Here is a 23,223-nt window from a genome sequence, read left to right as displayed (position 1 = left end):
ACCCCCTGCCTCTGCCCAGTACTAAAAATCCCTTATAAATATAAAGTTACTTTCCATCAGTCTGCATCGGGATCAATGTTCCCTCTAATTTTTCATGTGTCTGAGCGAACACACAAACTCCCTGAGCGGTCGCTTGGACCACTGTGAGCAACAGCAGACACGCCAGCATCAAATCCATCCTAGTTACATGGTTGATCAAAATAATCAAATTACAGCATTTATGTTAGACTACTTTTAATTAACTGCTTCAGCCCACTTACAATGAAAATTTAAAAAAAAATCTTGTTCATGACCTGTGTAGTATGTTAACACTATTGGAAGTAAAAAATAATAATAATAACCTGAGCTCCAATTTTGAAAACACAACTTTCTTTTCTTTTTTTTATATAAAGCTCTGACTTGTATTATGAGTATGAGTCTGTGGTCTGTCCTGCAAAATACAGTATAATGACCAATGTTGGGCAATTAATTATATAGTTACTTCTTCAAAAAAGTAACTGAGTTATGCAAACAAGAAAGTTTTTTGCATATGTTTACCTAAAAATGCAGTTAAGTTGTTTTTTTTTAATAAAAATAAATAAACATTTCAAACTATTTACAGAACAATCAGCTGTTCTGCATCAAATCTGATGCCACACAAATTATTTGTGCCAGTCCAAAAAACAATTTCTGTCCACTATGAGATAAAGGAGAACAACAGCCTGATACCTGCAGGCCTGACAGCAGGAGATGTATCACTGCTGTAACACCTGTAACATTTAGCAGTCGCCTCATTGTTCTGACACAACAAAATTATTGACTACACTACACACTAACTACACAAGATTTGCGCTAAATGTGGCAAATCTCTCACATCTCAAAACATCACCGTCACTCCTAAAACTTCCCCCTTCCTAAACAACTAAATGCCATGTTGCCATCTCATTTGATTGGTGACATGGTACATTTTTCGACCAATAGGAAAGGGTAGTGGTGGTGGCGAGAGGGAGGCCGGGGGGTTGGTTTTGCTTACAGGGAGAGCGCTTTCCAGCGTTTTCCTTATAAAACGCCGTTTTTACCGTTTCTTCCCGCAGTAACCAAACATTGCATATTTTTATCATAACTCTGGTTTTAGTGGCCTATCAACACAATTTAAAAACTGGTATAAAGTCCATACCTTTTCTGTCAATTGTTCCGTCTGTCCTGCTCACATCTTCAGTCGTTGTACACGTTGTCATTAATGTGGCTTCACTCCACATCAGCCACGCCGCTTTGCTAAAACACCGGTGTCGGTACATAAGGACGCTGTCATAGCCTGTGAGTCGCATTATTGGCTGGACTATGGGATAAGGTGGCATCGTTCTGATCCCATACGGGAGCAGCCAGTCACTGACTAACACTGCAAAACAGAATTGTTAAAGTTTTCATTTTAATTTCAATTCAGGTTAGATTTTTGTGTGTGTGTGCAACACAGAGTTTCTGTGAGCAGAGACCGTGCCAGCAGTTTAGAGGGAACATTGATCGGGATCCACGTACGCATAAAAATAATAGTGTAACAACAGACAAGCTTATGAAGTGAGTCAGTGGCTCTCATAACTGGGGATTTCTTATCTGTACCTGTCTCACCTGTGCTTTGCAAAGGTGAAATGCTGTCAGATTTGGTATGAATGCTGCTTGCGGGTATAAAAGTACAAAAGAAAAATAGAAAAAGTTAAGTGAAAATGGCAAAAAAACAAAAAAAAACAACCAAAAGTATAAGCACTGAGTGTTTAATGGAGATGGAACGTTAACTGCACAGAGAGAAGAGTTTGTGTGTTGATTGAAATGATGGAAGCGAGGGGAGAAGAATGTTTCATGGTTTCGATGCTGTTTATCTTGGCTGCACGAAACACAAAAAAGGCTGAAAAAAGACACACAAAACTGTATCTGTAAAGGTCTAAGCTTTAAAAAGTGTCAGATATTCACGACAGTCTGTCCGTGACAATAAGAGGAGGGTATCGATAAGGTCTTATTGATACTAATGCCTTCATCAATACTGTTTAAAGATCTGATTCTTTATCAGCTCACTTATTGATTCTTTATACAGTGTGTGTGTGCGTGCGTGTGTGCCAGTGTTTTACTATCTCCCAGTCTGTAAACACACAAAAAGCAAGACGCATGAGTGACTCAAGTTTCCGAAAGCTTTGCTGAGCCTGACATCATTAGTTTGCAGTGTGCAGCTGTCATGAAAACATGCCAGCACTGATAAAAGGAAATGATAAGCTTGGAAGTACTGGTGCCAGTGGATGGGACGATTTGGCACCGGTTCTTGATTCCCTTCCGTTGCCCTAATCTCATTTTTCCCTCGTGTTAAATGATGCCACTGTCTCTATGAACTAAGTGCATTACTACTTCTGCTCATCAGCTATGTGCAGCAGTCTGTCAGCTGCAGACTAACACAGTGAGTCACCACTAATGGCATCTTAACTGCTATAAGAGAAATAGGTTAGCCTTTGTGGTTTGTGTGTCTTTTGGTGGATTCAAAAGTGGATCAAACGTTTGTCCTTTGCAACTCTCGCACCTTTGATGCCAAATGTGGTTAAGTAACCAGGAAACCTCCAGTTTGTTTTGTTGCGGGTAGACAAACAATTTTTTAGTTCACGTAACCGATGAAACACTAGAACTCTTGTGTAAATGTAAATTTGTCTGTTACTGTGTACTTGACACACATGGAGAAATGCCAAACTGCCTTTCGGTGTTCTTGTAACAGTGACAATAAAAAGCTATTCTATTCTAGAGTGATGTTTTCTGATGTTAGAGTGAGACAAAAAGCATATTCTACATTCACTGTGTGAACTGAAAAAAAAAAAAATCTAATTACCAGGTTGAGAAATATTACAAGAATAAAAAGTTGTTTTTAAACAAAAAAATAAAATAAATCCTGCTGTTAGCCTTTTCCTTTTATTTTTCCTGGTTCCTCATCAAATGCAGCACTAGCATTGCTCACTTGCAGCTTGTTCTTCCCCTGGTATTCATATTTGTTGTTTATCTTTGTTTGCCCTTCAACACACCTCCCTGTGTGTAAATGCTGCCAATTTACAAATTTGCATGTAAGAATTTCTTCTAGATTAACGAGATTGTTTTTATTAAAACAAACTCCTGTCATGGAAGTGTCTGCTTAAAACTCTTAAAGCAGTAGCATGTAGTTTGTCACCCCCCTGTGGTGGCAACAATGAATTGCACAATGTTAACAAACCGAGGTAACCTGCTTCTGCAGACTGAGCGCAGCATTCAGATGATCCTTTATTCTTGGTATCAAATGAAAAAGGCATGAGTTAACAGAGAAGCACTGCGACAGCTAACACCTGAAAGGCTCAGGTTTCTCCACTTCGTCCTACCCTTTAGTGTTCTTTTATGACCAACAACTGAGGCATTTATTAAAATACCACAGAAACGAGAAAAACTCCTCCTGCACTAAACACAAGGAACATAACTGAGAAAACTCAAACAAGTTGAACACTTGTACTGTTCTTTAATGTCAGAATTGTTATTGTACATGGACATCCTAATGGATTTGCACTCCTTTTTACAATAATGTACCACATATAACAGCACCTACATGTTATGTACACACATTACACAAGATTGTATCACAAAGCAGTGTGAAATCAGCAAAAACAAGTGCCTTGTTGACTCAACACACCCAATAGTCCATGAGCGGGCTAAAGTAAAATATCACAGCCATCGGCCCTCCACTAGCTCACAGGCAGCTGCCCCCTGTAATTTTCTAGATTTAAAGCTGAAGTCACAGGTGTGAAAGGGTTGTAAAACAAGAGACGAGTTATTGGCAACAGTCTCCCAGTTACTGTTGGGTCATATGCAAACAAAGATGCAGCCTTTGAAACACTGTTACTGCTCAGAATGCAAAAAATTTGAGAGCCTGTGTTGTATCGAGTTCTCCTGGACGCTGATATGGAAACTGTGCGTAGCGCATTTGTATTATTTGTAACGTTACAACAGGTAACAGCATGGTTAGAAAAAGAAAATGCAGAGATAAAAGACATAAGATGCATCTCACTTTCCCCACCCCGTCACCCCACTTATCTGTGTGGATATGAATGACCTGCTTCGTGATAAGACCCTTGCTTGGACTGTAAAGAGCAACTGAAGAAAAATAAAATGGGATGAATTTCATAAAAGAGAAAATTGTGAAGTGGAAACTGAATTTGCCAGAACCCTGCGTCCACAAGCGTACACACACACACACGCGCACACACACTCTTTGTTGCACAAAAACCAGAGATACTGTAGCAGCTTTCTCAAAGGCGAAGACAAGTACGACACAGTAAGTGGCATTTCTGCTGTCAGATACACAAACACAGCAGCAGAATGAGATGCACACGCTGAAAAGCGTTTTGAGTTGAGCCACGCGGCAGGGAGGCAGTTTGGCCTCCCAAGGAGCCCGGATTCAGTCTGGTTTGGCGAGCACTCAAAAGAGGAGGAAGTATGCCTGAGGAAAGAGGGGAAGATAACCGCAAACTGCAGGCAACAGTCTGGTCCATCTGATCACTGAATGTGAAGCACAAAGGAGCCCGGCCAGAACCCCACCCCCCACCCCCCAAAAAAACAAAACAAAACAAAAAAAACAACAACCACCATCTCAACTGAACATTCTGCACGTCGAGAACTTCAAGTGTAACGTGTGCTTGCCTCAGTATCAGATCGACAGAGGGCTAACAAACAGGAAAGTAAATCTGCTAAAAGGAACAGAACTCTACCACTGAGAGGACGTGTGAGACAACACCAAATTTCCTGCTGAGAAAATGAGTGGGTTAAAGGAGGGGCTAAATATGTACGCTGAGAACAGTTTTTTCTTTATTTGTAGCATTGCGACTAAGGAAGATTTCAGTGGTTGGCCAAGGCGCGAGTCCCCATCGGCTGTCCAGTTGGCCACTGAGGAGCAGACAGAGGAGGGATCAGTGGTGTGGGAAGAGTTCAGAGCATCCGGTTACGTTTATGCGTGGGTGAGTCTGTGATGACATCACTACAGGGGGCAGGGCCTCGTTTACGATTGGTGGTGGAATCTAAATGGAGTGCCATCTCCTCAGCTATGAAGGTGTTGAGGTCCACATCATGAAGCCCGTTCCTACGACGACTGAGAGACTGTGCAGGGTGAGTTGGGGAACCAGGAGGACCAGAACGCACAGAGATGCTGGCCATGGCACCACTAAGGCCTGGAAAAGAAGAGATGGGGAAAAAAGAATAAGACAACTTATATGAATTCGAGCCTTGCAACTTCATAAAGCGTTCAGGTGCTTTGACTAACCATGCAGTGCGATGGCCTCTCTAAAGGGTTGCAGGTCGGTCTCCACTGAGCTGCCAGTCTCCGAAGGTGACGGTCTGCTCGCAGATACCATGGAAACTCTGGGTGGGGCGCGAGCTGTACGAGGAGGTGGAACTTTGCCACACAGGAAGCTAATGAGTTCTTCTCGTCTTATAGTTCTTCTGCGTTTTTTCGCCCATGCAATCACCTCTTTATTCCTGCGCTGATAGCCTAAGTGGATGCCCAGGTCATAGCTCCGCTGGCGGGCCTCCATACTCTCTGATGACATACAAGGATGCCTAATTTCAGTATCTCTGGACACAACAATCGCAACTTGTACATATAAAATGCTATAAAAAGGCTGAACCACATAATGGTTAACAGTATCATTTTACTTGCCTTTATACAGATTAGTGACAGCTGTGGCTGCATTTTGGAAGGGCACCCAGAGGGAGAGTCCTTGCTGTTGACATACTCGATCTGTGAATTACAAAATTATTCTTTAGCGACAAGAACAAAAGGCAGACAAACAAAAAGAAATGAGAGCTAAAAACCAAGTGAACGAACAGAAAATTAAATGAGCAATACATAAATATCTACTCTATAAACAGATGCATAACGTGTAGAAAAGGTCAAATTGCAGCAACTGGTTCGGTTTGTGGTCTGCTGGTATTTTGATTTTTATCTGAGACTTTATATAGTCCCATGGAAAAGTGTTTGTCCCCTCTTTAAAAAAAAAATAAATAAAAAATGTTAAAACACCTCTCTGACAAAATGAAGTAGGCTTCAAAAGATATCAAAAAGCAACAAATGATGCCATGACTAAGGAAACTCAATAGCCAAGATATCAATGACTATGTTTCTATCAGCCTAAAAGTGGTTTCAAAAGCACTTCTAAAGGTGAATCACAATGAGATCATTATACACAAATGGAGAAAACACAGTGGTGAACCTCGCCAGGAGTGGCCGGCCTACCAATATTACTCCAGGAACGTACACACTCATCCAGGAGGTCACAAAACTACCAAGATCATCATCTAAACAATTTGGCCTAATTTGGTTCAGTTCAGGCCAGAGTTCATAATATAAACAATAAGAAAGAGAGTGGGCAAAATTGACACCCATGGGAGAGTTGAGGGGAAAACCACCACCTTGTGTCACATTTACCAAAAAACATCTTCATGATCCCCAAGACTTCTGAGAAAATGTTCTGTAGACTGATGAGACAATAGCTGAAACCAGCACAGAATGCCATAAAAAGAAGAGCACTGTAACAGTAAAACATGGTTGTGGTACTGTGATGTTCTGGGGCTGCTTTGCTGCTTGAGGTAGATTTTGCTGTAATTGATGGAACGATGAATTTGGTTCTCTACCAGAAAATCCTGAAGGAGAATGGATGGCAATGAGTTAATGCACTGAAGTTCAAAAAATGAGGAAAATCTGTACTCCCAGAAATCAATGGGAGATGCGACAGATGGCTGCTGTCCCATTGCCAAACAGCCAAAACAAGAAAAATATTACTTAATAATGCAGTTCTGACACCTGTGCACATTAAGGTTCATAACTGCTTTAACTGTGTAACTGGAACTTTTCTGCATCTGTGCTACAATGACTAAAGTATACTCCTTTTCTATAATGGGATGCTTTTATACCCTATTTAAGGTGAAGATGATAAACTTTTGTAACAGTTTTTACTGTCTTAACTAATGTTCCACTAACGACTGAAATTGAGGCTATGGTTCTCTTCCTACTTGTACAGATGGGGACTGAAACTAAAAATGTGCTACAAGATGGCCACCGAGTTGCTTCTAAAATGATTTTACTTTTAGTTCGGCAGGGCTGTGGTGCCATGGAGCTAAAGAATAGATACCATTTAATCTTCAAGAAACCATGGACTTTGTCACCTTTTAACATGTATGCGTCTTTGCAAACACTGACTGACGCACACAACAGGAAGTCATGATCCACATATCCATTAATAGCTTTCTGGCTACAATGGAAGACACCCTAAAGACTGAGTCAGCAGACTGGCTGATTGACCTCAGATTTGAGAAACACTGTTTGAGCATTTTCAAATTCAGTATCCACCACAATAAGTCTCAAGGCTAAAACTAAAACTCTCAAAACTATGCATATGCTTAGGATGCTTAAGTAAAATTATGTGAATATCAACAACTTGTGCGATGTTTACCTCCAGTTTTTTTATTTTTAAAAGAAATGCAATGATAGTATTTTCATGACCCAAAAAATAAATGCAGTTTTCCTGACTAGAAACTCTTACATTTTTTCTGCACTGGCTGCTCATAAGTGTATTCATGTACAGGTGTGTTCCTGATTTTAGGACACACGGGGAGGAGGGTCTTGTAAACAGAAGTACCTGACCAAGCAGGATTTCTAGACAGTGGTGGACAAACATCGTAATTGTACTGGTGAAATAGAGCTCCATAAATATTGAGGATAGGACATCAAATAAATCCCATATACTGGTGATCAAGGCAATTCGAGGCAACTAAAGCATTTAACACACAAAAACCCCTGCAGGACAAATCTGAATAACTAAGGGATCACAATTTACAGCGAGTTTCTGGTCCTGATGAGAGGCTGTCAGAGCAAAAAAGACAAAAACAAAACAAAAAATAAAACAACAACAAACAAACAAAAAAAACAAACATATCTGGGCAGGACAAATTTTCAACAAGAACATTTATGGTAATCCTTTCGCCATTTTGTTCTGGTAATGAAAATCATTGCACCCAGAAAGAGGAAACTGAACTGCGTCTTGGTATAAACCGTCTTTTGTGTCGTTAACTTCTGGACGTCCACAACACCGCTATAATAAAAATTTACGACTAAGCGTCAACAAATGTCTTGTTTTCAGTCTACCATCTCCTCCCTGTGTTTCGCCATTTTGACTAGCTGTATAACTGATAACCGGCAGACAAAACACTTTTTGTGTAAGCCATATCGTGTACATAACCGACGAACAACTGTAATAAACCCGTGACGCCCGCACCGGCAAGTTAACCCGTTATTTCGGGGACATTTTAGCGTGTCTTCTTTTCAATCCCTTAAACCAGTGAGACCTCTGACAGCTAAGGCCACCGTGAGCTACATTCAGCCTTGTTGTCCGACGCTCTGACACGGTGACCGGCTGTTAGCGGCTGCTAGCGTTAGCATGTGGTATAGTTAGCTAGCAAAAGGAACAGGGTCACGATAATCAAGACGAGAAGCGACGAAGACTCGATTTTAAACTCTGTTTGAAAGAATACACCTCCCAGTCCAACTGCAAACTACAACGGTGACAAACAACGCCGGTTGTACTTTAGAGAAAAAGCTGTGAATAGTGCCCTTTGTGTCTCTCCGCCCAGCGATAATGTTAGCTCAGGCGGCTAGCTTAGCTTGAATTCCGGCATCTTCTGTACATACCTTTGTAGAGCTGTGCTACCGCCGTGGCTGAGTTCTGAAAGAGGTGCCACAGCTTTTGCTGGCTTTGCTCGGACTCCTCTTCGTTTGGCGCATCCTGTTCCGCCTCAGCTAAGCACTGCCGTTCCCATTTCGAGAACCAGTGCTCGGGGCCGTGCTCTTGGATCTCCGCTTCTCCCTCCTCTTTCCTCTCCTCCATAGCTAACGTTAGGCGTTAGCTAATAGCTTATAAGCTAACCTTCGTGTAAAATACAGGATTTTTAATTTCCCGGCTGTGCTATACTTTTCTGTGCTATACCGGAACAATACGTCAAAGTACACAAAATAAAAGCCAGAACTGCTGTTATAGCCACATTGTAGATATTTAACACCCCACCCGTACACCCAGTGCTAAACACACAAAACTGAGGAACGCAATGACAACACCTCGGAATTTCTGGAGCTTGCCCCTCCCATTATCTCAATGTGCTGAAAATAGATTGGTAGAAACAATTTTATAGGCGGTGCTTGATGCTGAACACGAAGCCTGATTGGACGGTGACAAAAAGACAAATTGTCGGAGAAAAACAATGTTGATCCCACCCAGAAGATTTTCTATAGCCTGTTACAGTGGATTCCGTGCGTTAGGGGGCAGCCCGACCATGGAAATGTCGTACATGTAATCAGTGTGGTCAAAGGTCTAAGGACACCCTGTTTGTGCTCATACTTTTTCTTTGTTTTCGTTTTAAATTCAAGATCAGTATCAGTAGAGTGAACAGTAGTCACTGAGACCAAGTAACAATCATGGTACACAAATACTCCTAAATACTCAGACTTTCTCAAACAGTAGCTCACAAAGTGTGAAGTCAGAAAACAGTACTTGCATTATTTATGTTACATTAGCAGAGAAACGCAGACGACGCGAGGAGGAGGACAGGCAGATACAGACTATAAATACACACACCAGGTAATCAGGAAATGGCACACAGGAGGGGACACAGCTGGAACTAATGGACATAACGAGACACAGACCTACAAAGTAAAACAGGAAACACACAGACTGTTTTACAACACAAAACTCGGGGACCCGAACAGAGCACAGAGGGAGACACAGGTAGGGATAATAAACACGACAACCAAACCCAAAGAACTAATACAAAATCAGAATAAACTAGAAAATAATAATAATAAACTCACAGCGCTGGGTCACCGACCCAGGACCATGACAGAATTTGTGCTTGCTGGCATTAATACTGCTGTCGCCTTCATGAATATGAATAATCGTACTGTGTATAAATTACCTGTATAAATAAACATGTATTAACGTATAGGTATGGTAGAATGGCTGACATCTGCAATACTTTCATAGGGGTAATCAGCATTATACTATACGCATATCACCAGCTGCCATCAAATTACTTGCATAGATTGTAATGCTCATGGGTGGAATTACTGCTGTGCTTGTGATTTTGAATGGGAGAGTTCAGTGCCACATGATCACAGTAAGCCACAACTCTTTAAGGATTGAGAGAGTCCAAAGTTCCGATGGGTAATAAGAGATATCTTTTGATTACATTTTCACTCACCTGTATCTCCTTCAGCCTGCACAGGTCTCTGTGCCAGACTGCTTCTCTCTTTTGAACCCAGCTTCCAGAATCTCTTTTCCTCTCTTTCTGCTAGCAACTCCATTCTTTGAACATGACTAAGGGGGAGAATAGTATCCGTGTTGATGACTACTTTCAGGACCGGGGTCCAACTGTCACATTCAGCAACCTCCTCTACTGTGTTCAAGAAACAAAGTTCTGCCGCAAGATAGGGCCCGAAAAGATCATCCTCCATGATGTGAGGTAGGACATGCTGGTTACCCGGGAGAATGTGAATGTATCTACATATACTTTTATGTGATATAACAGCTTTATTACTGTGTGGTGACCGATAACATGCTGGAACTATAGCATGTGACAGTCAACGTTTTTACGCTGGTCTCATAGAAATACTCTATGCACTTTCCACATTGTTCTTTTTGAGCTTATACGTTGTTCTGTTGTTAATCAGGAAAAAGAGTCAAAGATGTTCTGGCAGGTTAAAAACCTGAGCCAGACTGGATTCACTCTCATTACACCTAAATATATGAGTGACAAATTCAAAAAAACAAAAAACAAAACTATAGGTGGTTTCTTTTATGCTCCTTGACTTGGATCCACTTGAGTTCATATTTATTAAGCAGTGTCACTGAATGGCTTGATGATTATGAAAATATCAATAAAATATGGCAGTTGCAATCACCAGATCCCAACTACCTAAACGCCTATGGTAGACTTTGGGTCACATTGGTCAGTATCTTTGAAAAGAATGGGGTTTACCCCTCAAGTAGATTTCTAGAGACCTAATGTGCCATGACTAAGGAATACTGAGGTGCAGTGAGTCTGTTCTAGTGACGTGTTTTGGTCTATCACCTTGCTAAGTCACTTTGTGTTGATTTTTCCTTTAATTCTTTAATGTGTACAGGTCAATCAGGCAATAAAAGTGTAAATAACATTAGTTTTCAGTTGCAGCTCTACTTTTTCAATATGCTGTAACTTAGAATGCTAAAAGTACACATGTATGTGTTTGGCCGTAGCGTTTTATTTTCATAGCATTGTCATCTTCTTTTATTTTCTGCATTTTGCAGAAAGCATTGAAAGAAATGAACAGTATAACCTCCAATGCTTGAGTAGAAAGAATGTATCTTGTGGATTATGTATTAAGGATCACTAAAGCATTGCATGACTTGCTGCAGTGGGATCATAAGACCGGGGATGAATGCCATCATGGGTGCCACAGGAAGCGGTAAAACATCGTAAGACATTTCCCTGCAAATACATAGTCAGTAGTTTATAAGCATGAACAGGCCACCCAATGATGTGTTTTGTTTTTTTTATCCTGATCGCAGACTCCTGGATGTACTTGCAGGGAGGAAAAATCCAGCTGGACTGCGTCAGGGAAATGTATTGGTGAACGGCAAAGTCGTCACGTCTGACCTGAGGCTCAGCTCTGCCTACGTGGTTCAGGTACACAGATGCAAACAGATGCATATTTTTTTAACATCACACACTGGTGAGTGGTTTATCTACGTCGCCCTTTTGGTTCCAGGATGATATTCTGATGGGGACTCTGAGCGTGAGAGAGAACCTGCTTTTCAGTGCCAACTTGCGTCTGAACCCTAAGGATCACTCCACAGCAGATAAACACCAGCAAGTAAACACCATCATAGAAGACTTGGGCCTTACAGACTGTGCTGACACTAAGGTACAGAGCACCATGCACAAACTACTTTTTTTAAACTGTAGAGGAAATATCAAAAAATCTTACAGTATTTTATGCAAAATAACTTATCATTAGTGCTTTTTAAATCCTATTACTATGAGACCACAGTACCAACTAAACTGTATATAATCGCTACAAAAATACATTGAAGTTTGGTGTTTTGGTGTAACTTACATACAAGAAAAGTTACTCTCCCATTTTATTTTGAAAAATCAAACTTTATAACAGAAGTATCACTCTAGTTTGTCCTTTTTGCACATTTTAGATGCAAAGCAAGTTTTGCGTGTGTGTATTCAGATAGGTACGGAGTTTCTGCGTGGTGTATCAGGAGGGGAGAGGAAGCGGTGCAGCATTGGGATGGAGCTCATCACGTCTCCCTCTCTGCTGTTTCTGGATGAGCCGACCACTGGCTTGGATTCTAACACTGCAAACTGCATCATCGGTCTACTACACAAGTACAGCGCAACTACTTAACTATCACTCATTACACACATACACAAAAGACACAAATAACACAAAACCGAAGCACGCTGTATAAAATTAGGTAGAGTCAAACAGCAGCGTGCTGTTCATTGCTATCTTTAGTTCACATTTACACTATGCTGGTGTTTCTGGTGTAAATGATCTCTTTATGTCACCATCTACTGCCGTCTGTGTAATAAAAATGTCCAAAAATGTATGAAGGTTGTCCAGAAGAGGCAAGACTGTGATCTTCTCCATCCACCAACCCCGATACTCCATCTTCAAACAGTTTGACCACCTCACACTGATGCATAAAGGGGAGGTGGTGTATGCAGGAGCAGCAGACCATGCCCTGATGTACTTCACAGACCTTGGTATGTAATGCATGAGTTTGTATATTTACTGTAAAAGTTGGAAGACTCTGACTGAGAATCCTATAAAAAATGATGAGCAGTTGAATACCAAAGGGAAATATACAGTATATGAGCTGCTGAATGAGGTCAGAAGTCAGGGCATGACTTAAGTCCTGTTTTATATTTATATGTTCATACTTAACTTTGTTCTACAGTGTGAAAATGATCTGAGATTATTTAGATAATCCAGCCCTGAACTGGGTTCTTGGATTCATGAATGGATGTAGCACTTCCTCAAATCCAGATTTTGTATGCTTTTAAAGTTGAATGAGGTTTTATCAGTATGTCTGTGTGTGCTTTGCACAGGCTATCAGATTGAGCCTTTCAACAATCCAGCTGACTTCTTCATGGACATCACAAATGGAGAAACAAAATCAACAGTACAATGGGACATGGCAGGTAAGTAATAATTCACAGTTAAAAAAAATGTTCTCCTACTTCGCTTCTCCAACCACCAACTACTTTTTGCTGAGAGACACACACAAAGACAACCTTCTAAAATAGACAAATCACTCTTTGTAACACCAGTTAAATATCCAAGCATGGTTTGGTGCTTCGTGAGTAAGAAAAAAAAATCAATGTTGGATAAAGTTATTGGTGAAGTTACAGTTTTAGACATGTCGGTCACAGATTGCTCCAACAGCATTTCAAAAACTATATTCTACAATGTTTTTGCTTCATAACACAACCTGCCGCATACTGGGCGGCTATAAAAGCCTCACTTATTACAAACCAAGCTCATGTTTGTGCAGCATGTTTGAACTTTGAGTTGGGAGGCAGCTAGGTTTACTTAACGTGACGTAAAGGAAGGTTTGTGTTACGTAACTAAGCACTTCTGGAGTAATTGCTCAGTTTTACATCTCCAAACCCATCTCACTTAGATTTCTTGGGTGGCTGTTATAAATCCATGTTTTTATTATGCTGTCCTTAACTTGACACCGTGATTTCCTCTCTCACCCAAGAGAATTGCAAAAACCCCTTAGCAATAAAGTATCAGCAGTCCCAGCTGTACCAGAATATGATGGAGGAGCTGGACCATGTGAACCAGAGCATTGTTGACGGGGTCACAGGTGAAGACAAGCCGGCCAACTACGCCACCTCTTTCTTCTATCAGGTGAGCAAATCGTCAGTTGCAGAGAACATTTTTTAATTTTAAAATGATAGATTATTTTCTGGTTGTTGGAAATCTCAGGTCTCATTAGTTTAATGATTAACAGAAGCAGACGTGAGTTTATTAGGTTATGTCACAGAGTTTACGAGCCAGCTGTTATCTCAGTGTGCTTGGCTGTGTGCTGATCCGACTCAGTTTTACTGTCTACTCATAAAAAATGTTGATAATTATCCTCTTTGTGTCTGTGTGTGTGGTGCATCTGTGTGTGCGTGAGCTAGATGCGTGTGGTGTGTGGCAGGACAGTGTTGAACACTCTGAGGAACCCTCAGACCTCCTACGCCCAACTGGCTCTCAACATCTTCTTTGCCATTCTTGTGGGACTCATTTATTACCAAATGCCCCTGACACTGCCCGAGGCTTTACAGAACAGGTACACAACAGTGTGCTTTGTTTAATTCAGGGTATCTGCTCCATTTTCACCTCTGTATTCCACATAATATAATTTAAAATGTTTTTAACCGTATATTGTTGTAGGGAATTATTGCAGGGCCGCTACTGTGAAGGCCACTTGGTTCCAGATAGTCAAATAGTATTTGCCTACCTCCTGATTTTCATATTTATTTGCATATTTGTCGCACTTATGTTTCCGATCGTCAAACAAATTTTAATGTTAGATGAAGATAACCCGAGTAAACACAAAATGCAGTTTTCAAATGATGATTTTATTTATTAAGGGAATAATCTATCCAAACCTACATGGCCCTGTGTGAAACAGTGATTCCCCCCTAAAACTAATAACTGGTTGTGCCACCCTTGGCAGCAAGACATGCAATCAAGCATTTGCGATAACTTCTAATGGGTTTTTTTTACAGTGCTATGAAGAAATTTTGGCCCACTCTTCTGCACAGAATTGTTTTAATTCAGCCACGTTGGAGCATTTTACACCGTGAGTTGTTTGAGGTTTATGGTCATGCCAAAGCATATCAATCTGATTTAAGTCCAGACTTTGACTAGACCACGCCAAAACCTTTTTTTGGCCATTCAGAGGTGGATTTTGTGGTGTGTTCTTAGTCATTGTCCTTCTGTATAACTCAAGTGTGCTCGTGAGATTCGGGGCATGAACTGATGGTGACACATTCTCCTTCAGGATGTTTCTGGTAGAGAGCAGAATTCATGTTTCCATCAATTACAGCAAGCTGCCCTGAAACAGAAAAACAGCCCCAGACCATCACACTACCACCACCATGTTTGACTGTCAGTATAATGTTCTTGTCATGAAATACTGGGTCACTTTTATGCAGATGCAACTGGACTCAAACCTTCCAAAGAGTTCAGCGTTTGTCTCATCAATCCAGAGTATTTTTGTGGTTAGGGTTTTGTGGATAATCAAGATGTTTTTTGGTAAATGTGACACAAGCATTTATGTTCTTTGTGGTCGCTGTTTTTTTCCACTTGACTCCCCCATGGATGCCATTTTTTCCCCAGTCTCTTTCTTATTGAATCATGAAGACTGAGCTTAACTGAGACAAGTGAGACCTGCAGTTTTTTTGGATGTTCTGAGGGGCAAATCATTTTCACACAGTGTCAGGGAGGTTTAGATAGTTTATTTCCCTCTTAATAAATGAAATCCTGAATAAATGAATGAGATCGCGAATACAAGCGGCGGAAATGGGCTTCCTCCGAAGGGTGGCTGGCCTCTCTCTTAGAGATAGGGTGAGAAGTTCGGCCATTCAGAAGAGGCTCAGAATAGAGCCGCTGCTCCTCCACATCGAAAGGAGCCAGCTGAGGTGGTTCGGGCATCTGACAAGGATGCCTCCTGGGTGAGGTGTTCCGGGCATGTCCCACCGGGAGGAGGCCCCAGGGCAGGGTATCTCTCGGCTGGCCTGGGAACGCCTTGGTGTTCCCCCAGATATACTGGAGGAGGTGGCTGGGAAGAGGGAGGTCTGGGCTTCTCTGCTTGGGCTGCTGCCCTGGCGACCTGGCCCCGGATAAGCGGAAGAAAATGGATGGCTAAATGAAATCCTGCATTTTACATTTACTCTGCTTATATTTGTCTAATGTTAACATTTGTTTGATGACACATGTAGGTGTGACAAATAATTTTCACAGTAATGTATCATGGCTGACATGTTCTTAACTTTTTAAACCATTGTCTCTTTTGTCTTTTAATGGCAGGAGTGGAGCGTTCTTCTTCCTTATCATCAACATGGTGTTTGGGAATCTTTCTGCTGTTGAACTCTTTATAAATGAAAGGGCGATCTTCATGTGAGTGAGACATTAAGCTTATGTGTGCCCTTTAGAAGTGTGACTTGTGCTATTCTGTATTTTTCTTCAGTCAAAGCCAAAGCTGCTATATTCTTAAATCCACCATAGTTACAGAGATGATAAATCATAAAAACAAGGCATGTAGTTTTGTTTTCATAGAGGTTACACGACATTCCAAAAACAACTGGACATTGCGATTTTTATTCATTATTACTCAAGTCAGAGAAAATAGTTCATTTGTTATACAGTGTTTTCAGCTGTGGTTCACTACACATGTCTAACTATTGCACAGGGACCCCTTAAAAGAAAGAGCCTTTTACAAGAACCCAATCAGATTCCTACAACCAATAAAGCACTCTTGTGTCAGTCCAAAAGGGTCGCTGGCACCATATGTACTCTAAAACTTCTCGACATATAATTCAGACCAGTTGTATAGCAATAAACAGAAACATACTTTGGGAAAGTTGGGTGATCCCTGTAGTTGTCTGGTAAATGCAGGGGACACCAGGAAAATGCAACAGTACTCTGAAAAGACAGAAGGGACTAGAGCAAAGGGTCTTTAATTTTTCCAGCAGAGCCAGTCATGCTCTGTTGGCTATATTTCATTTACAGTAATGCATTCACAAAGGACTACAAATAAATCCGGAGCTCTAACCCTACCTAACTCTAACATTGACCCTGAAACTGAGTCTTAGCCCTCAGACAGGCTTTTAAAGAGGTGTGAAATAAAACAAGCTGGCCTCTCACTGATTGTAATGGAGAAAACTCTCACAAGAATAGCTGTACAAGTAAACAGAATAATTTTGTTTATGTGTTTTTCCATCTTAAAGGTGACAAATGATTTCTATCACTTGCTCATATCGTTGGGAAGAGCCACTGGTGAGAAAGGTGTTACCCACCATCTGCCTGCAACACACACATTTAATTAGTGTGTCTGTTTTGTAGTCCTTAGGCTTTATGACTGCCTGCATGAGACATATTTTTTGGACATTTGTAAATTGTAACTACCGGTATGACAAAGTAATCTGGGTTATGCTCTCTCTGCGAGGACTCTGGACTAGAGCCCCGTTAAGAGAGGCAACATAACCTCATTAATACTCATCAGCTAATTCATCTTGGCTGCTGTTCGCAAGAAAACCAAACTCACATGGCAGTCATCTCAGGGGCTGGAAAAAAACAGCCAAAATGCCAAAACTGCAGTTCCTCTAGCTGCCACTTGGGGCTCTTTTCAAAAGCAAGTCAATCCCTGTAGATGTTAAAATAGACTTCACAGCAGTAATTAACATGTTTATAGTCTTGTGAAAATTAAAAAAAAATGTTTTCGAGTTTATAGATAATTGATCTCCTCGTGATATCTGTACTGGGAGTAATTGTTTTGTATAACTCACCCATTTAAATTGCACTGAGGCTTAAAGTTTGTTTTATTAAAAGCATAGCTTGTCAAATCCATTTACTGTAAAAGTTGCTGGGTGCAAGTGATAGGTGGCTGCCAGCACAGCCTGTTGTTGTCGATAGCTAACTGGACTTATAGCCAGGATGTCCTGACCAAGTGTGTGGTGTTGCTGCCTTCTAAAGCATTTTTTTTTTTTAAATTCAATCATCAATGAATTAGCGTGAGCTTAATTTTAGAAGAGGTGCATGCTTATGAGTTGCATCACACTTTGATATAAAATATAGCTTAAAAAAAGTCTGTTTTTCAAATTGTCAGTGAATCTAACCCTTTTCACCCTCTCACATTGTTTTTGAGTTTGTTTTTTTCCCTGTTAATGTTTGTTGCAGTCATGAGAACTCTAGCGGCTATTACCGTACCTCCGTCTACTTCCTGTCCAAGATCTTTGCTGATCTCATCCCCAATCGCATGATTCCCATCATTGTGTTTTCAGCAATTGCCTACTACATGATGGGTAACATCATCCTTGCATGCAAGCAGACATACACATACAAAACACACATTGCGTCGTATCATGAAAGATGTTCTGATACAGTCAGTTAGTACAGAGAGGAGCTGCTGGTGTTTCATTCACATCCATGAAATGTCTTATTTAGGGCTAACTCCAAATCCACAGAGTGGTTTTGCAGTATGAGTGAGAGTTTGGATGCAGTAAATTAGTGAATAAGGAAACAGCCCAGTTCCTTCTGCACAGGCTGAGCCTCATCTCAAGGGTGTTCCAGGTTTGATGAATAAAATCTGGATCCCCATAATCTACTTCCTAATTAATTGAGCCGCTGTTGATTAATTTTCATTTGGAAGCTTCCATTTGATCTCACTGCCACTGTGCCAGGAGCAGCCCGCTCAATAATTTCCTGTCTTCCTGTGTGCACGTGTCCACCATTCCTTCAGGGTTGAAGCCTGCCTTTGAGACGTTCCTCTGTTTCGCTCTGACCATGTCTCTGGTCAGTCTGGCAGGAGTTGGTCTGGCCTTCCTCGTCTCAGCGAGCGTTTCTACATTTGCGATGGCAAACATCCTCATTGCTTTGCCCTTCGTCTTCATGATGGTGAGATGCTAAGACTCATATATGACATGTACAAGAGAGGAATAGGCACTTAAGAGTTTCATTCCCTCTTTATGTTTTAGGTCTTTGGTGGTTTTCTCGTCAATCTCAACGCCATGCTGAGCTGGCTCTCTTGGGTGAAATGGATCAGTATCTTCAAATATGGATTGGATGTAAGACACGGAAAGCAAGGGAGGAGGATTTGTGTGTGAGAATGAGACCACTGGGGCTGAATGTGCCTTTATGTGAAGTGAGGAGGTTGTTCAGCCTGATCTCTTTGTCTCTCTTTCTTAGGCTCTATACATTAACGAGCTGAAAGGACTGTTTTTGTACAGCAACAACACAGTGTGAGTGAAATAACGTAGCTACTGTTTAAAACTTATGCACACACTTGCACACACAGATTAAATGTGTCTTTGTGTCTTGTGCTTCAGCATCTCAGGGGAATATTTCCTGGAACAGCAAGGTATCGACTACTCCGTGTGGGGCTTCTGGAGGAACGTGGTGGCCTTGCTGGGAATCATATTTGTCTGCATGTGCCTGGCCTACGTCCAGTTGCGACGAATCAACCGCTGGAAATGATGCCCATTCATGTGTCCATAAGCAGCAAAGTATATTTCTTAGTAATTTAACAACAACAAAAAAAAAAGCAACACTGGAGAGTTTTGTATAGTTCCACCAGACTGAGCTTTCTTTTACTATTATTTATTATTTCAGATCAATTTATACTGTAAAACATTACATTTAAAATCTTTTACTCACTTAAGCTCTAAAGTAGGGATGTCAGACTCATTTTACATCCCGGGTCACATGCTGCCCACATTGATGTTAAGTGGACCACACTAGTGAAATTCCTCTTTCTGTCATTGTAAAGACGTCTAACTGTCCATTTAAAGTCCCTTGGAATATCATAGAAGAAAAACAAGTGAAATTTCAATAGTATCTCAAAGTTTTTTGCATGATAAAGAAATGTTGTCAGAGTAGATGGAAGAAACCTGTCAGCACAAATAAAATAAAAAATGTGTTAAATTAAAGAAAAATTTGGTTTAGCTCATTGCTCAGACTCTCCTGTAATTACAAAACTGAAAGTTTTTGTTAATTCTCAGAAAATATCCTATTTGTTTATTTTTTTTACATTATAAAAAAATGATATTTCTAAAGAGACAATGAAAAACATTCATTTTTTCTGTCATTTAATTCCAGGATGTTCTGTTCATCTGGACTTTGAGTTTTCAGTGGGAGAAACATGTCATTTCTTAAGAAGTCACTTGGATGAGTGAGGAAATATTTCTCCCACTGGAAACATAACCTCCAGATAAACAACTTTCTGGGATTTGCTTACCTTGATGATTGAGCTTGCATCAAGACTTTCATTTAATTGTTATATCTTATGTAATGACTTCAGTGTAAAAGTCCAAAATTACGCCCTCCTTTATGGGCTCAAATTGTGGTCATAAATATTTTGTACTTGTAAATCAGGATTTGTATGTGTAAAAAGAGTGTGTGCGTGCGTGCGTGCGTAAAAAGATTTGTATGTGGACTTAGCCAAAAAAAACTGTGTCAAACTCTACAAGTTACAAGTACGAATTTTGACCCGATTTTTCTTCCTTTCATCTGATTGGCCAATGTCATGTCAATCACAAATGTAACTATCCAATCAGAGAACAGATGGGTTTGGCTGTTGGAGGGGGTGCTTTTTTGAACTGCAGGTCCTTGAAGGGTAATACAGTTTGAAGCTGGAGGATCTCTATAAAAATTTCTGATAGCAGCTAGGTCCCCTAACTTTCAGTAGCTGTTGAAAGGATAAAGTTGTGGTATATCAGTGGTTAGAAATACCATTATTACTTTAGGATTAGTTTAACACAAAGTCCGGGCTGACCCGGGAACATTGCTGTGAGTCGCAGTGCTCAGCATAAAGGTACTTTCACATCGGACATAGGATGTGCTGCTAATGCTAACTAAAAGCAAAGGATCCAGAATTTGTTGCGCTGGCTGCTGAGCTCTGTATGTATGCTATGCCACATGTATGCTAATTCATAACAAAGAAAGCTTTGTAACTATCTCCACTAGTGAAGACTGTAATTTCCAAAACACTGCAAACAAATCTTTTTTTACAGACACACAAATTCTTTTTACACATAAATCCTGATTTACAATTACAAAATATTTATGACCTCAATTTGAGCCCATACTCCTTCAACTCCTCAACAGTCCTGTGGACTGGAGTCGAGTCTTTGCCCAGCCAATGCTGGCCCTTGGCCTTATGATTAAGGGCCCTGCTCTATAGCATTAACCATCACACGTGTTGTAACATTTGACTCCCAGGTGGATAAGCTGATATACTATGCGCACTTGGTGTGTGCACGAGGAAATGTCTGACAACTGCCAAGCCAAGACCTTAAATCCGTAGAAAGCTACTTAGCGCTTTCTTAGACAGTGTTGGTTACAAAAACAAAAGTACAAATGATTTGTCTTTAAAAAGTTTTAAAAGTTTCCCTGTTTTTAACTTATTAATTTCTTTTTTTTTTTTTTTAATTGACTGCAAGTCTTACAAAACGTGATACTGATCAAATGACGGTAATGGTGCAAACTGCTTAGCTGTGAAATTTAAAGTGAGGGCACAGAAGACTAAGGAAAAGCATTAAAAATCAAAGTAAACGCTGACTTTCCCTTTAATTACACTTCATCGGTTACTCTTCTGACATTGCATAACTGCGGATAAAGTGTCATCTTGTGCGAGATCTTTATCTTTATCTATCTTTATTAGAGACGATCCTGTGACGTGCAAATCCTCCTGAGGCTCGTGCATCACTATAGATTACACATTGCAGCAGCTGTGTTGCTCTGTGCACTGCACCTCACAGCGCATGCTCGGGCAGTCAGTGAACAGTTGTGTCTTCTCGTCCTTGCACATTTGCACCTTGTTAGAAAGCCATGTGTCAATGAAAATATATTTTCCACAAAATATTTCAGTGGATCTTAACACCCAAGGCTCAAAAACACAAAATAAAAATAAATATTTTTTTCTTCTGCATACAGCCCTTGTAGTTGTAATCCAATAGTATAAAGAGATAGCCACGACACCATCATGCTGAATGACATCACATCACATTTTTTATCCTGGAAATATGTATGGGGGAAATTTGACATTTACCATGACAACGCGCATTTAATCCCGGGCGCTCGCTCATTTCCAGTCACCTTCAGAAACTTTTCACGCTGCTCGCGCTCCGACTCAGCCTGTTCCCCGCCGTCATTGGTGCGTTTTCCAGCCCACGTAGCCACTCTGTACATTTGAGCATCACGCGCTCATCCACGCCGTAGTTCTCCTCTTCCTCGTACTCCACGTCGTCGTACTTGTGCCGCTCATTCAAAAGGGAGATTTTCAGAATTGAGTTTATGTCTCCGAGCTCAGCGTCAGTGCTGTTTTTAGCGGGGACTCTGCCGCTGTGAGAGCCGTTTCTCTGCCTTTTGGGCACGTTTTCCCTCCTGCGTCGGGACTCCGTGGCTCCTCCGGGAGCCAAGGTGGATCCACTCGCGGGATTTCTGGCGACTGAACGTTGCCGGTGTTTCTCGCTGTTTCTCCGCTGCAGCAGGAGGACAGCCTCGGGTGTGAGAGTCAGAGTGAAACGGACCTCCTGCTGATCCTTGGTTCTCACAGGCTTCACCTGTGAGTCACTCTTTACAGAAGTGTGACCAGAGTGTTTGTGCTGCTGTCTTTTAGACAGACTCTCTGAGCTGGTGACAGGAGATCTGCCTTTCTGGGATGAAGGCAGCGAGCCTTCCCTTCTGTTTGCCCCTGACACTCCTTTAATTGTTGGCAGATTACTCCTGGGCTGACTCTTCTTCCCCAGCTGTTTCAAGTTCAAAGCCAGCCTCTCCTTCACTGAGCCGCCTTTGTCTTCTTTCAAAGCTTTGGTCACAGCAGATACAGATGAAGTGTTGCTGGTGGGTCTCTCCTTCCCAGCGAGTCCTGACACAGAGCGCGTGATGGACACTGGCGGTATGAAGGGCATTTTGGCAGCGCACAGCATCAAGTAGGAGAGGAGTTCACTTTTGCTTGTGAAGTGTCGAAAGGAAAAAGAATGGACTAGGGAGGAAAGTGATTTCCTGACCGAGTTGAGATACTCTGATGCATCTTCAGCCATGCAAGGGTCAGCTGGCTGCAAGTGCGTCACTGCCTCGCGGATCCACCAGTGCTCCTCTACACAGGAATAACATTTCCTGATGCCTTATACCTGAGCTGTGAGTGGGAGGTTGTTGGCATGCTTTAAAAAAAAAAAAAAAAAAGGGCTTGTATGATGCTCATTACCCTGAGGCTCAAACATCTAAAATAAACCTACACCTCTAATCCTCCAGAGTGATTAGTGAGAGCACGTTTACTATGCACAGTACAGGTGCACATGCAGGCCTAATCCTCGCTGGATGTTTGGATGTGCAGTGAACTATGCAAACAAAGGTCACTTGAAACATTAAGCTTTTCTCCCTGC

General features: G+C 41.2%; 2 protein-coding genes and 1 pseudogene across 3 annotated transcripts; 1 reads left to right on the top strand and 2 right to left on the bottom strand.

Moving 5' to 3' along the window:
* Positions 1 to 3,470: 3,470 nt before the first annotated feature.
* On the bottom strand, positions 3,471 to 9,188 carry hapstr1b (HUWE1 associated protein modifying stress responses b). Its single transcript, XM_026171574.1, has 4 exons — positions 8,708 to 9,188; positions 5,681 to 5,761; positions 5,285 to 5,560; positions 3,471 to 5,192 (listed from the first exon to the last, which is right to left on the bottom strand). The coding sequence occupies exons 1-4, from the start codon at positions 8,901 to 8,903 to the stop codon at positions 4,954 to 4,956; spliced, it is 792 nt and encodes a 263-aa protein (XP_026027359.1). The 5' UTR covers positions 8,904 to 9,188; the 3' UTR covers positions 3,471 to 4,953.
* A 528-nt stretch (positions 9,189 to 9,716) lies between these two features.
* abcg2b (ATP-binding cassette, sub-family G (WHITE), member 2b) lies at positions 9,717 to 19,782 on the top strand. 2 transcript variants are annotated; one of them, XM_026171572.1, is made up of 17 exons: positions 9,720 to 9,797; positions 10,053 to 10,232; positions 10,364 to 10,530; positions 11,463 to 11,522; positions 11,616 to 11,733; positions 11,816 to 11,971; positions 12,287 to 12,444; positions 12,674 to 12,825; positions 13,171 to 13,263; positions 13,827 to 13,978; positions 14,254 to 14,405; positions 16,151 to 16,240; positions 18,020 to 18,144; positions 18,582 to 18,736; positions 18,817 to 18,906; positions 19,028 to 19,080; positions 19,168 to 19,782. In XM_026171572.1, exons 3-17 carry the CDS (start codon positions 10,382 to 10,384, stop codon positions 19,313 to 19,315), a joined length of 1,851 nt encoding a protein of 616 aa, XP_026027357.1. In that variant the 5' UTR covers positions 9,720 to 9,797; positions 10,053 to 10,232; positions 10,364 to 10,381; the 3' UTR covers positions 19,316 to 19,782. The 2 variants fall into 2 exon arrangements, with proteins under 2 accessions (XP_026027355.1, XP_026027357.1); XM_026171570.1 differs by lacking the exon at positions 10,053 to 10,232 and having other exon boundaries at positions 9,717 to 9,797.
* Positions 15,922 to 23,191, bottom strand: LOC113024457 (uncharacterized; annotated as a pseudogene).
* Between the last annotated feature and the right edge of the window lie 32 nt (positions 23,192 to 23,223).

The sequence above is a fragment of the Astatotilapia calliptera genome, chromosome 6 (genome assembly GCF_900246225.1).
Source record: "Astatotilapia calliptera chromosome 6, fAstCal1.2, whole genome shotgun sequence".
NCBI lineage: Eukaryota > Metazoa > Chordata > Actinopteri > Cichliformes > Cichlidae > Astatotilapia > Astatotilapia calliptera.
The sequence above is the reverse complement of the archived record's forward strand: the minus strand, read 5'-3'. Positions and strand labels throughout refer to the sequence as shown.

What these genes read in the sequence shown, in the direction of transcription:
- hapstr1b (XM_026171574.1), bottom strand. Translation starts at nt 8,903, where the DNA reads ATGGAGGAGAGGAAAGAGGAGGGAGAAGCGGAGATCCAAGAGCACGGC. An exon ending in GGTAGCACAGCTCTACAAAG is followed by an intron (nt 5,762 to 8,707) that starts GTATGTACAGAA and finishes TGTAATTCACAG; the next exon opens with ATCGAGTATGTCAACAGCAA. An exon ending in AGAGGCCATCGCACTGCATG is followed by an intron (nt 5,193 to 5,284) that starts GTTAGTCAAAGC and finishes CTTCTTTTCCAG; the next exon opens with GCCTTAGTGGTGCCATGGCC.
- abcg2b (XM_026171570.1), top strand. Translation starts at nt 10,382, where the DNA reads ATGACTAAGGGGGAGAATAGTATCCGTGTTGATGACTACTTTCAGGAC. An exon ending in AATTGCCTACTACATGATGG is followed by an intron (nt 18,145 to 18,581) that starts GTAACATCATCC and finishes CCATTCCTTCAG; the next exon opens with GGTTGAAGCCTGCCTTTGAG. An exon ending in TTGTACAGCAACAACACAGT is followed by an intron (nt 19,081 to 19,167) that starts GTGAGTGAAATA and finishes CTTGTGCTTCAG; the next exon opens with CATCTCAGGGGAATATTTCC.